Raw genomic sequence first — 14,356 nt, forward strand, 5'->3', positions numbered from 1 at the left:
CGCCACGGTCTCGTGCCAGCAAGCGGCTGGAAGACCAGGAGGAACGACGAAGCCGGCAAGGACGAACAACGCATCAAGGGCTGTTACGTCGACATGAGGAACCTCCGAAGACAAACTTGATCAAGGACTGGACATTATGGAGGGGTCGGCCCCCTCCAAAACGAAAAAGACCTCAAGCAGAGGAGGAACCGGTAATGTAGATGAACCGGCCTCCCCAGAGAGAATGAATGTGCCATAGAATGAAAGTAATGGATGAATGGGACACAACTGGATCTTCTGGCGAGCTGAAAGGAAACCGCTCGAGACGAGTCGATCTTAAGAAGGGAGCGGATGTAACGAAAGAAGATGCTGCAAGAACAGCCTCCGAAGTAAAGGAACGGGGACGCACCGTTAGGCTATTCGGGACGAACAGCCTTAAGGAGGGAGCAGTGTGACATGTTGCGCCAAGCCGAGCCCCCCCCCCACACCAGCAGTCAGCGCTGCTAACCCATTGCTAAGTAATGACTCTGTAAAAACGCCCCTTGCTAGGTAACATTCATAATATGCGCCACCGAACTGGCAGGAAAACAGTGTTTTGTGCGGAGCCCGCGCCGATGGCTGCGCACATAACAATGAATACAGCAACACAAGAACTGTGTTTTCTGTGCCGTCCGTGCTTATATGTTACAAAGAAGACAATCAATAAAGCGAATTCGGTTGAGCTGAGTACAGTGAAGGGTTGGTTGGTGTGTCAGTTACAGAACTGCAGTTCAGTCGTTATGAGGGGTTGCTGTTAGAAACTGGTAGCTGAGACATGGGGGATTGTCCGGAAACCCAGAGTAAAGGGAATGTCTACTGCTGGAAGTCGCTACCAGGCAACGACTGGTGAAGACAGCAGACTGAGAAGACTTAATGTGCGCTGTAGTGAACTGCAGATTGTGTGAATTAGCATTAGTGTTATAGTTACTTGTAATTAAGGGTTAAATGTTCAATAAATCCAATTGCCAATTCAAACCCAGTCCACACTCACTCATACACCTGACATCTGGTGTCAGAATTGGTTGGATTGGAAACTTCATTGGATCGTGACAGTATTATACAGTTAGCGTAAACAATTATCCGTGGGCAAAATAAAGACAATAAGTGAAATCTGAGGTTTTCATGGCGATGATAATAATGACGACTTATTTTGGGATGCGAAATCGTGCAGTCTGGTAGATATTTACAGACATTTCCACTCTGAAGACTGATACAGAACATTGCTCTGAAACGTAAATTAGTATTTACCAGGCCTTACGGTGTCATATCCAAGAAAGCAGCAACCTTCTTACCATTATGACTAAGAACGATGATTTTTAAGCGTGGTGGGGACATGGAGGTAATGACTTGAAAGATCTAACATTTATAAATAAAAAGGGGAAAACAGAAGCAAAGCAGCAAGAAAAATAATAAAAATAAAGAACATATCGGTCGGTTATTGAAAGGGCTAGAAAAAAAAAGGAGATCAGTTAAAAGGAAGGCCATATGCTTCTTATCACTGCATCCTCACATATGCGCTTTTCAATAATTCCAAATCTGCCCTTGACATAATGTAAATCTGAACACGGAAGAGCTCCATCAAGTTATATGAAAAGGACACTGCCTGTCAGCTGTATGCTCTAGGGAAGTCAGCCCCCGCAGGAAAAGAGCTGTTCCCTTCCTTTCCTCGTAGTTTAATAGTGCAGATGAAAAATATGACAACGCCGTTCTTGGAATCAAAATGAAGGCCAGTGTAAACGATATTTTATCACAGTTTGAAAGTAATTAATTAATTTGTTTGATATAGTTTGTAACCGCCTCTGTGATCTAGTGGTCCGAGTTCCTGGCTATAGATCCAGAGGTCCTGGGTTTGGTGCCCGGTTCTACCAGATCTTTTAAGACGTAGTGGGTCTGGATCGGGGTCCACTCAGCCTCGTGAGAATAATTGAGGACATATTTCAAGGAAGTAGCGGCTCTGGTCTAGAAAACCGAGATTAACAACTGTGGGGATCCGTTGCCCTCATCACGCGACACCCTCTATCCGCTAAAGTTGGCACTAACTTCGCCGACAAGCGGCGGTCGCTCGGTCGGTATAGTTCGCTTGCGGACTACAGGCCACGAACATAGTCTGTACAGAGTCTCAGACAACAAGGGGAACGACCTAAAAGTTGGGGTTCAATTCATAAAATGGCAAGAGATTTGTTCTTCACCACAGTGTCCAGACCAGCTCTGGGGCCCACCCAGCCTACTATCAAATTTTTAAAGTTCTGGCTCTTTTCCGGGGGGGGGGAGTAAAGCGACATGACCGTGAACCTGATCAGTCACTTCCATCTAGTGTCCAGGTTGAAAATGCGTGGAGTAATGTAAACTCCATCTAAGCCTCCATGGACCGGTGCTTAAATAATTAAACAGAAGGACAGCTTCACCTTTTATCTTTGTTACCCTAAGCACTGGAAGTTCGTGGGTTCGATTCCCGATGAGGTAATTGGGTTTTTCAATTGACCTAGGCTTTCCAGCTGCACTGTAGTCCTGAGGCCGAGTCAGCATCGAACAGAAATGAGTACCAGGAATATTTCTGAGGGGTAAAGGGAGGCCGGCGCATAAGATGACAACCTCACCGCCATCTGTGAGCCGATTGTCTAGAGAAAATGTGGGAGCCTCGACGTCTCACAACCCTACGGTTCTCCACGGCTTGTTACAGGGATAGCTTTACCTTACTTTACCCTAAGCAGTACACGCTAGTTGCATTCTCCTCAACTGCTAGCAAGATGCTGATATGGTATTGGATCCGGAGTGGAGACAATTTGTAACAGTCGGTCTGGGGCTGATAATGATTCGTTATATGACGCTGCTAGTAGCCGAGATTCCATGGCGAGAACGATAAAATGCTTGGTGAAAACTGAACTGGAAAGGATTTCGAAGGAAGGGAATATGATCTAACCGAGGTACTGTCCCGCAGTTTGCTCGGAAAGACTGAAAGAAAATTACAAAATAAAACTCTATCAGTATAATCTTTGTGCTGGCCGAGATTCGAAACAAGACCCTATTGGATATGGATCTAGACTCTAGATCCATATCCAAAAGTTCTAGATTCTAGAGCGTTACCACTATGCACATAATTGGCTGGTCTAGCTGTAGCACGCTATACCCATATTCGGGGACCACTAAACTGGAATATTGTCTTAATATTGTAGCATGCTGACCCGTTGCTGGGCAACGACCGCGATATAAATACAGGGTGATTCACGAAGTTTTACCCCTACTTAGGGAGGGCATTCCTGAGGTAATTTGGAACAAAAAATTTTAATATACTAATGGTATCCAACTCATAATCAAAGAGATACAGTAATTTACCTTACTCTTCTCTCTTGCACTACATGTTTCAGCACTAAAGTGCCATCTTCAGGTGCTTTTCGATGTACGTCAAAGTACTTCATTGCATGCCCCTGCTTCATTATATTCCGGCATGCAATGAAGTAGTTCGACGTACATCGAAAAGCACCTGAAGATGGCACTTTGGTCCTGAAACATGTAGTGCAAGAGAGATGAGTAAGGTGAATAAATGTATGCACTGTAAGACGGTCAGAATAAATCATGGACATAAATCAGTGCAACAGGGCGCTAAAATATAACATTGAGATACAGTAATTTGAAAACTGGCGCAAAATCTTTTTTCTTTGAATTTCAGTCAAAACAAATTAGAAATAGGATACAAACACTTTTTAAATCGTTAATGTTTTAGAAAGAAGCATTCTAAAACCATTTTTTTTTTCAATTTTTTAATTTTGCATTGTGCAACATTTTTCATCGATTTTATGTTACAAAATTACATTATTTTCAGCATCCCATTCTGTAAACATACCAATGGTTGCATATCACACCCTTCTATCAATCTGTTTCCTTTAAACTGTATTGCTTTAGAAGACGACTGGATTTACATAAGATTTTCAAAAATGACTCCCTGCACGTCAACACAACGCGTCGCACGCGTATGAACCGCGCTCGTAGCATTTCGCAGTTCCACACGTTTGTTCCTTATTGTCATCGCCGCGTCCAGAATACGTTCAAGCAATGCTTCACGTGTTTGTACTTTTACCTGGTACACAATGTCCTTCATCTTGCCTCAAATGCAATAATCTAACGGCGTTAGATCTGGAGAGCCTTTGTTGAGTAACGGCTTCGCAAACAAACATGTCACGGAAACGATTGAACTACAAAAGTGAGTGGCGGTGTTTTCTACGCAGTCCGGGCAGAGATGTTATAACGGTGACAAGTTTTCAGTTAGTGAAGAGAAGAGTAGATGATTGTTGTGAGATCGCCGCTAACTTGGGAGTTAGTAAGTTGAACCAATGAGTCAGTTGTGGGATGTTCGCTAGTCTGTAAGGACGTAAGCAGAGGGCATTGTTAGGATCCGTTACCAGGATACGACTAGTGAAGACAAAGAAGAGTTTATATGGTCTGCAGTTAGAGTGTGTAAATAAGTGAAGCTGTTACAGTTACTTGTAGCTACGAGTTGTTTGTGTAAGTGTTCAATAAATCCAATCACCAATCCAAACCTCATCTATAAGCACTCTCATACGTGACAGTATTATTTTACCATCTCGTGCTTGGTCTTCCAAATGACCACTTCTAATAGTTCCTGTGAATAAATTCTTGTATTTATTTGTCGCCTTAATACGAGCTACATGTTCTGTCCATCATAATTTCTTACACTTCAATACTCTTGCGATACACAGTCCTTAATCGATCAGTCTAGCGGTATCGCTTTGGACTTATATTATAGAGGGTTTCGGTTCGAATTTGAGCAGAGATGGTAGCTACCCTGAATGAGACTATTCGTCGTTTTCCTCAGTCCCTCCAAGCAAATACAGAGATGTGCTTCGACTGAGCCAAGACAGTTTCCTTCCAAATCCTTTCCAATTCATCATTTACGAATCATCCTACCATTCGAAGCTACATAGTTCAGATATTGACACATCCCCCACCAAAAGTTACATCAGCCTGCTCGGTGGCTGAACTGAGTTTTACAAGACCCACCTCTTACAGATTCATAATCCACGGCGTTGTCTTGTCCTCTCGCAGTAATTCGCAGCCAACACGGAAAAAGGGACGAAAGAGGAATATGAATATTGACGTATCATAACATAGATGGAAGTGGGGGGGGGGAGCGAACCGAAAACGGAAAGCTCTTCAGACCAAGCAATGGAATAGAGGAGACCCTGACTTGGCTTCAAACTTCGTGATTAAGTTTTTACAAATAAGAAAAAGAAATTAAAAGATTTTCGTGCAGAAAAGAAAACCACGCTTAACCTAATTGTGGAATAAAGAAAAACCAATATTTTAAATCCATATCATAAACAAATCTAATTAGCGTACGCTGAAAGAAGTTCCAATCGAATCTTTTTTATGTTTTCTCTGAGAACAGCGCCTGAAATAAGTGCGGAATTCTTTGTATTTTGAAAATTGTGGCTCGAATTTCATTTTCTTGCGTTATCTTAGATTTCATGCCCTCCCTACAGTGACTATGAATATTATTGTCGTCTGGGGTTTGACCCCGTGTAGTGTGGTAAGACGTTACCAATGACCGCTACCTTCAGCGTAGAAGCGTATAAACATTTTTTACTTTTTAAGAAAAAGCCCCTATTTACCAACGGGATAATGAGCCAGTAATTGAACCCCGGGTGTCCAGTTCATAGCCTAGTCACTGTCTTGACTGAGCTTAACGCAAGATTTAAAATAAATGAGAAGCTGAATCGATGACATGATTAAACAAGTTTTACTTTGTCCACTACAAGACTTACAGCAGCAATAAATAAAAATGACTGCCTGCATCATGCTCATTTCTTACTCGGCTTAGTCTCAAACCTTGAAGATGGAAGCAACCTGTGTCTTCGAAACATCACCTGACCTTCAACGGACTACAATGCGCTGTATCCCATATGATATAACTTTTCAATGACAATGAAGTACATACAAATCTCGATATAAACCTAGTCCAGTATAATTTTCTTGAATGTGACGCCGTGTAGTCCGGTAGGATTCCACTTTTTTTATTTTTTGGAAGAACGCACCGCCTCCTTTTTCATGTTCGAAAAATAAACCAAGTAACAAACATGCAAGAAACAGGGAGCTTTTCTAGCTGGTTTCTTACTTGCATCGATTCTGAAAAATGAGGCAGTAAGTTGCTGCGAAACGTCAGCTGTCTTCTACCGGACCACACGGCGTTATATACCAGAAGATGGTACTCTCCATAACCACCGCTGTGACAAATTTTATTCCAACGGAGTGTAGTTCTCTTTTATGTTAATGGTCAGAGGACATTAAAATAACAAATGCATAAATATAAAATTTCCGGCATGAGGCTATTTTAGTATGTTAACATGTGACGTCATTACATACGTCCATAAATCAAAATTCTTTCCAATATATGTGTGTGCGTGCGTGCAATATGCTGCAACTGTGGTTTCTCTCAAACGTTAAAGAGCGAAACATTTCACTATTCTGTAATTACAATTTCATCAGAACCATTAGCACAAGCATGTATAATCATAAAAAGAGAAAATATTTTCCAAAATTAAAACGTAATATCCAAAAACACAGGAACAAGAATGGGAGACAAGATGGCATGGCCCTAAAAGTAGAGCCATTCGAGGGGTTATACCACCGAGAAATTCTTTGTAACTTTACTGTTAGAATATCCTTCATGGTGACCTAAATTATTGCGAAATGGTTCGATACTAAGATCGTTTCTCTGGAAAAGCAGACGGTGTCACGACTCCCTACAGGCTCCAGACAACAGTTAATTCATTGTGCGAATATTATTTTGGACGGTGTCCATTCTGTGGGTTACATATCATACTCTCACGATTTAGGGGTGTGAATATAGACGGGTTATGGATTGGATATTGAACTTCGACACAACTCGGAACTACAAGTAATTACAGCGCCGTTGCTCATCTCCGCACTTTACAAATCACTGCTGCAAACACTAAGTCTTCTCCAGCTCGCAGTGTATTTAACAGCCGTTACCTGATAACGGCTCTTAACAATGACAGGTACTTCCTGTCCGGCAAAAGTCCAGCAACTGAACTCTTTCAATTCCATTCAACTATATAGACATCTCGTCTCAGCCTCCCTTCCTGAGCTCAACTGAGCTGCCAACTCTCAACTAACTCGATTACCTCAACTGTCTTCTTTACAACCACTTTGCACGGACGAATAGAAAACATTATTTCCAACAATAACCCTATAGTTGTAGGCGAGTGTTTACCATTCCGTTGCTTAGAAACGGGTTGCATAACATCGTAGTTCTACTGTTGCTCGTTTGTTGCTGACTTAGAATTAAGACTAGTGGCGCATTCTTGTGTTAAATGTGTTGCACTTTCAGATTCATACATTAGAAATAGATCAGTCAGTCAATGCTATTACTATCATTACTATGAGAATTATTGCCGAAAGCAATAATTTGCTGAAAAATGCGGAATGTACGAAACTGAAATAAGAACATAGTTTGTTAAACTCCGTGGCTTGAGTCGCAAGGGAATCATACCGACCGAGCGACCGCCGCTTGTCCGCGAATTAGTGCCAACTGCAGGGCACGGAGTTTTTTTACGTGTGAAGTATAGTATCCTGTGTCAAGAAGACAGTTTACGATTAAATATTTGTATGTGTTATTCTCGGGAGATGGCGTTAAACATCGGCCTCGACGCGTTATGTGATACAGTGCAGATTTGGAATATGAGAGAAAGCAGGGAAAGCTAATGGTGTGGAATGTTACGTAACATATGTGGCGATAACTTGTCGAACTCTCAACAGATGTCATACCTGCTGTCACATGATGTAACATTATCATGAAGTCACAGTTAATCCGTTCCAAACTGTGGGATAACTTAATGTCTGGACTCACTTATTGTAGAGAACGGTGTCCGGTCTCCAGACCCTCTGGTACGGCACCCTGATGACCTTGATACCTGCGAAGTCTGAAGCGTTCCATTTGAGATGATGGTCGGTCCATATTTGCGTCAGCCAGCAGTTCGTAGTCAGGATCTGATTTTTCTCGTCCTGATCATGCAACAGAGGAAAATGAAGGGAAAAATGAATTTTCTTGAAAACCGTTGGGTCAAGATTAAGTGTTGGACATCCCTGCTTTCAAGTTGGGTCTGTTCTAGAAAATATATTGTGCCCGGCCCTGGGGTCGACTCAGCCTCTAACAGAAATGAGTACCAGGAATTAATTAAATAATTTTCTTGGGGGGTTAAGCACGGCCGGCGAGTAAGGCTGACAACTTTACCGCCATCTTTGAGTCGACTGTCTAGATAATGTGGGACCGTCAACGTCTCACACCCCAATGGGCCTCCACGGCCTGGTACAGGGATAACTTTACTTTTTTACTTTTACTTTATAATATAATTGTTGGGGGCACGCGATAGCGTAGTTAGTTGAGGCACTATGCTACAAGCAGGAAGGTCGCGGGTTCAAGTCCCGATGAGGTAATTGGATTTTTTCCATTGACCTAATCCTTCCAGCCGCACTATGGCCCTGGGGTCGACTCAGCCTATAACAGAAATGAGTACCAGGAATATTCCTGAGAGGTAAAGGGCGGTCGGCGCGTAAGGCTGACAACCTTACCGCCATCTTTGAGCCGATTGTCTAGATAATTTGGAAGCCTCAACGTCTCACAACCCTATGGGTCTTCACGGCCTGTTACAAGGATTCCTTTACCTTTTACTTTACTTATTTATAATATAATATAATGTATAATTGTTATTTTTCATTTTCATTTGTTGAAAGGAAAAGGATAATATTAGAAAGGACTTAAGGTAAATATTATAAGGGCGTATTTTACTTATTTATCTGTGGTTTATCTGACATTTTCAGCATCTCAGATTTCACAGCTTCGAATGGCAGGGTGATCTAATAAATAATGAATTAGAAAGCATAAGGAAGGAAGTGGTTGTGGCCTAATTTGAGGTATTATCCCAGCAGTTTCGACTAAGAATAATGACCGTCCTCGACGGCTCACTTGAGTTTCTGCCCGCCCTCTTGCGTTGCCTGTCTTCAGCTCCAGCTCCAGCTCCAAACTTTCCCTTCTTTCCCAAACGACTCTCCTCCATCAAAATTTCGTATCATGTCACGTGACCTTCCCTTGTTTTGTCTGCCATCCTGCTTGCTTCTTTCTTTTCCTGCTGGAGACGTTAAAGTATCGTGGACGCGTGTTGCCCTGTTTCAAAATTACGTTTCGTTGTTATGTGTGTTGCTTGCTTTAAACTGCATTTTCTATCTTTGCGATGCTCCAGCGTGAGCGCCTTTATGTCTGTGAGCATGGAGAATTCTAGTATGTAAGTGTTATACTTCGGCAAGGAGATATTCTTCGAAATTCTTGGACCCGGAGATAGGGACTAGCTTTATTATTGGGCTCAACTTAGTAGGATTTTACCTGAAGACGGAGACATAATCCAATCTCCGAAGCGTTGTTTTAAATAAAGAGTGGACGACGGATAAGGTCCAAGAACGCAATAATTGTATCCATATTTCTTGTTTACGGGCCTGTCATGGCTGTTATGATCTTGTATTATCCCACATGATATTCTTGCTTTTAGGTCTGTGCTATGCCTAGGAGTAACTTGTTTTGTTATCTTTTAACTCTTGACTCATATTCTATCTAATCCTTGTGCAACTCGGCTTGAAATCGTGCTGTAACTTGGACAACCAGTTTTTTTATGCCGTGTTACGAAGTTTCTAGTCGCCATTTTGTATGTGGCCTTAAGCCACTTACTTGTCTTATATAATTCTGTGTAAACCATTACTTGCTCGTGTTTCTTTATTTTTGCATTTCTTGTATGTATTATCATTTATTACTCTCTTATACAGGGTGTCCCAGGAGGAATGTGCCAGACTTCGGGGAGGGTGTTCCTTATGTTAAAGTATGCCAATATAAACCAAAACACCTATGTCCAAAGTTGAACGGTTACGGAGATAATGGCCCGAAAAAAAGTGGGTTCTTCTGGCGGGTCACCGTACCTGTCAGCTGACAAGTCTTATCGATGTTTGTCCTTGAGCGTGGTGATAACGGCTCACACTAGCCGCATACACTCGCATACCAGAATGCACAGTCAGCCATGCTACGTCAGTGCTTGCCAGTCATGTGTCACGTATAGTGCTTGGAACCCTAAGGACAACTATGACATGGCGTGCGAGTTTTTCTTTAGTTCAATTTAATGGCTTCATGTCACTCACAAGTTAGTTTGATGTTATGTACATTATTAACATTACAGAAACCACATATTCCTGCCAGTTTTAATACGTATTTGGTAATCAACAAGTGTGTAACACCTGTCAAAGTTTCACACTTCTCTGGCCATTATCCCCATAACCGTTAAACTTTGGACACAGGTGTTTTGGGTTATATCGGCATACTTTAACATAAGGAACACCCTCCCGAAGTCTGGCACATTCCTCCTGGGACACCCTGTATTTCTGTTTATAAACATCTAGGTTCTATTACATCCTTTTAAGGGCGGAAAAATTCAGGGAACAAGTCCTCCGGGAGGGACTTTAAGCCGTGGGTCCCGTGTCGTAGATTTACGGCACGTAAAAGATCCTCATGTCTCTAGGAGACCTCTGAGCGAAATTAGGCAATAATTTCCCGCCAAAGTAGTTTCCAACGCCTCTGGTAGATGGGGGAAATATCAGGTACCGACGGCCGACCTCGTTGGCTGAACGGGGCTGATAGCACGCACCAGTACCGGTAGGGTATGGGGACAGTAGAAATTAAAGGGGGACGCACAATGGACCAATAACTGGTCTAAGTGCATGGGGAAACCCACCCCCTCTAATAATAATAATAAATAATAATATATTACATCTTAGTTTATTTTGACTCGTGGCTATTTTTCTAGCATTTGCGATCTTAACCGTAACTTCTCTCGATATGTTCTGACTTATCTATCTTGGAGCCCCGCCCTTGTAGGTCATCCGAAGAAGCCAGTTTATGCTAAATCTTGTATTTACTATATTACGACTGTCTTGCTTGTTATCGAGATCCTTGCTTCATCATGGGAGACATGTGCCCTTGCGTCAAGTTGAAGATGACCTCTCTGTGCGCCCTCGTACGACTCAATAGCACGAAAACCCCAAGGCCAGGTGTGCCCAGAGCCGAGATTCGAATCGGACACCTACAAAATACGAAACACAAACGTTATCGCTTGTACCAAAGTGTTTGACTTTATGGTGTAAATAAGATTAAACTTTACAACGTAGAACAAGATGTAAATTACAATCTAGGCATATCTAGTCTATTTCTTTTACTGATTACTTGTGGTCAAACTCCCGCTATATTTCTGTCACTCAAGATCAACTTAATGGGGTGTACCATATTAAAAGGAAATTTTACAGCTCATATATTGGAGCACACGGTAGCGTAGTTGGTTGAAGCATTACGTTGCAAGCCGTAAGGCTGCGGGTTCGAACCCCGATGAAGTTAATGAATTTTACAATTGACCTAAACCTTTCAGCCGCACTATGGCCCTGAGTTCGACTCTGCCTCTAACAGAAATGAGTACTAGGAGTCTTCCTGGGGGTAAAAGGCGGCTGGCGTGTAAGGCTGACAAGCTCACCGCCATCTGTGAGCCGATTGTTTAGAAAATGTGGGAGCCTTCACGTCTCACATACTTATGGCCATCCACCGCCTGTTACAGGGATAGCTTTAACTTTACCATGTATAAAAAAATATAAATATCCGCGTCATAGATTTCTTGTAGAAAACAAACTGATATAATATCGAAATTAATTAGATATAAACCGTAGTTATGGCGGTTTACTTGATTACCGTGTGTCGTGCTACGTTGTATAATCGTTTTTAGGTGACGAAGAGGTGGATTTCTTGTTCTAGAAGAGACAGTACACTTTGGGAAAACTCTCTATCAAAGGAGACTGAATGTCAGAATAGGTTCCATTGGCGAGTTTTTATGTACCTCCGTGTCTTATGTACCTCTGTCTCTTCACCATTCTGCTAACTATCGTTCGTCTGTATCTTCCATTTCCCTATCATTCTTCTTTTCTTTTCCTTTCCTTATTTTCCTGTCTTATTTCTTTGACCGCCTCTGTGGTCAAGTTGTCAGAGTTCCTGCTACAGATTCAGAGGCCCTGGGTTCGATTCCCGGCGCTACCAAATTCTATGAGAAGTAGTGGGTCTGGAACTGGGTCCACTCAGCCTCGTGAGGATAAGTGAGGAGCTATTTCAAGTAAATAGTGGCTCCGGTCTAGAAAACCGAAATTAACGGCCGTGGGGATTCGTTGCGCTGACCATGCGACACCCTCTATCCGCTAAAGTTGGCACTAACTGACAATAGGCGGTCGCTCGGTCGGTATAGTTCGCTTGCGGATTCAAGCCACGGAGTTTGTTTTTTCCTATTTATTTATTGCTTAATTTCTTTCTATTTGTTTCCACTTTACCGATACACTAACCTGCTCGATAAGAAGCTAGTTACCACCTAGGTATTCCTCTAGCTGACGTAACACTTTAACATCCTTATCAATTTTTTTTTTGGTCTAAGATTTCAACAACGTTGAAATATAATGTGTCATTCATTTGAGCTTATTGTATTTTTACAAATAATGTTTAGAAACCACAAAAAAAGAACGCCAGAGCTATTAATCGCTTTTATAATTAATCTAGCCAACAGAATGCTGCGCATCTGTGTCGTGCTGATGTCTGGATGCTGTGTCATTAAACATGAAGCGTGCATAAATCTCACTGAACACAGAAAATTTAAGAGAGCTAATATTCGAGCCCTGTCATCATCGCTCATGTTGATGAGGTCTGGAATCTCTGCCGAACGGCGACTGCCATGTAGCCTACCAACAATCCGGAATGCCAAGGGGCATTGCAGCTCCGACAAAAAGCGGCCAGCAGAAAGAACAGAACACACACCGCGCCCACATTTCCCACATATTTCGTATTAAACAAAAACAAATATTTGAGGATAAAAATCCCTTAATTAGGCGAACTAATGGATGAAAAGTCATGTGAGCCAGGATAGCTCAGTTGATATAGTGACGAGCTACGTGCTGGAAGGCTGTGATTCGATTCCCAGTAGGGGCAAGCGTCCACGTCGGCTCTGGGCCCCAACTAGCCTCCTGTCAAATGGGTACCGGGGGCTCATGCCACGGAGGTGGAACTGATCATTCAGCTCCGTCTAATGACGAGGTCAAAAATGGTAGAGCTCTAACTTCACTACCTCACAGATGAGTGCTTAATTAACTAAGCTCAGGGACAATATTGCCCTTTACTTTACCTTACGAATGTGAAATTTAGTGTCTTCAGCAAGATCTCCACTACGGCAATTTTGCTTCGCAATTATATGGTGAAAATAGAATCTAGTAATTTTCTAAGAATTGCATAATGATCTATGCAATTATCTGATGAAGACGCACACTAAAATATGTATATATTTCTAGTTGACCGCTTGGAACAACCCCGAATGCACATATGTGAGGCCTATGTCACTGAAGGGGATGGGTAGACGAGACTACTAAGGGATGGCAAAGAAGAATAACGCAGGAGGGTAGAGAGGGACAGAAGAAATAAATATTGTTAATTGTTGTGGTGGCGGTGGTGGCGGTGGCGGTGGCGGCGGCGGTGGAGGCGGCGGCGGTGGAGGCGGCGGCGGTGATAAGTGACATTATAAAAGGATGAATTTAAAAGTTGAGGGATCAGGATCTGGAGGTGGGAAAGGAGACAAAATGACCGTAGATTTAGTAAGATAAAAAGGATAAGAAACAGGAGAGATGAGGCAAATATTTTGAAGAACGAGAAGGGGGAGAAATATGAAGTATACAAAATATAATAAAATAAATCGGGTCTGAACGTGTTAGAGATAACTGCACTAAACATCAGATTAATTTGCGCGTGAGAGTGGCACTGTAGTAGCGACACATGATGACATGTAAACCGATCACTGTCATTCTATTTTTTAACGTTGCATTCTGTATGTGTAAACTTATAAATGATCGAAAATCCCTCCAGCTATCGACCGTGTCAATTTATTAAAATTGCCCACGTTTCAGGGAACATCCCTTATGGTCTCACCCTGATGATAGGAATAGAGGCGATTCCTGAAATGTCGGTCATTCATTACAAAGTGACATGGCTGATAGCCCAGGAAATTTTACAATTTCAGAAGCCGAATAATCCTCAAATCTTTTAAGCCATCGCTCTCTACCGTCATAAAATGCATTCCAACGGATCTAGAACAACTGGCCGAATACGCACAAAGCGTATCCGCAGAAATGGCAGAACAATTCTTTTAGTGGCGTTAATTTATTTAATAATATTACAATTCCGGAAGTCATTTAGTAG

At 42.2% G+C, this 14,356-nt stretch overlaps 1 protein-coding gene across 2 annotated transcripts in view; it reads right to left on the minus strand.

Moving 5' to 3' along the window:
• LOC111869847 (neuronal acetylcholine receptor subunit alpha-7) overlaps positions 1 to 14,356 on the minus strand; it is a 72,463-nt gene that overhangs the window by 24,359 nt on the left and 33,748 nt on the right. For both annotated transcript variants that reach the window (XM_023861678.2, XM_023861679.1), the window contains exon 3: positions 7,904 to 8,058. In XM_023861678.2, the coding sequence (XP_023717446.1) occupies positions 7,904 to 8,058 (155 nt within the window). The remainder of the gene's footprint in view (positions 1 to 7,903; positions 8,059 to 14,356) is intronic.

Source organism: Cryptotermes secundus, unplaced genomic scaffold (assembly GCF_002891405.2).
Source record: "Cryptotermes secundus unplaced genomic scaffold, Csec_1.0 scaffold286, whole genome shotgun sequence".
Lineage (NCBI taxonomy): Eukaryota > Metazoa > Arthropoda > Insecta > Blattodea > Kalotermitidae > Cryptotermes > Cryptotermes secundus.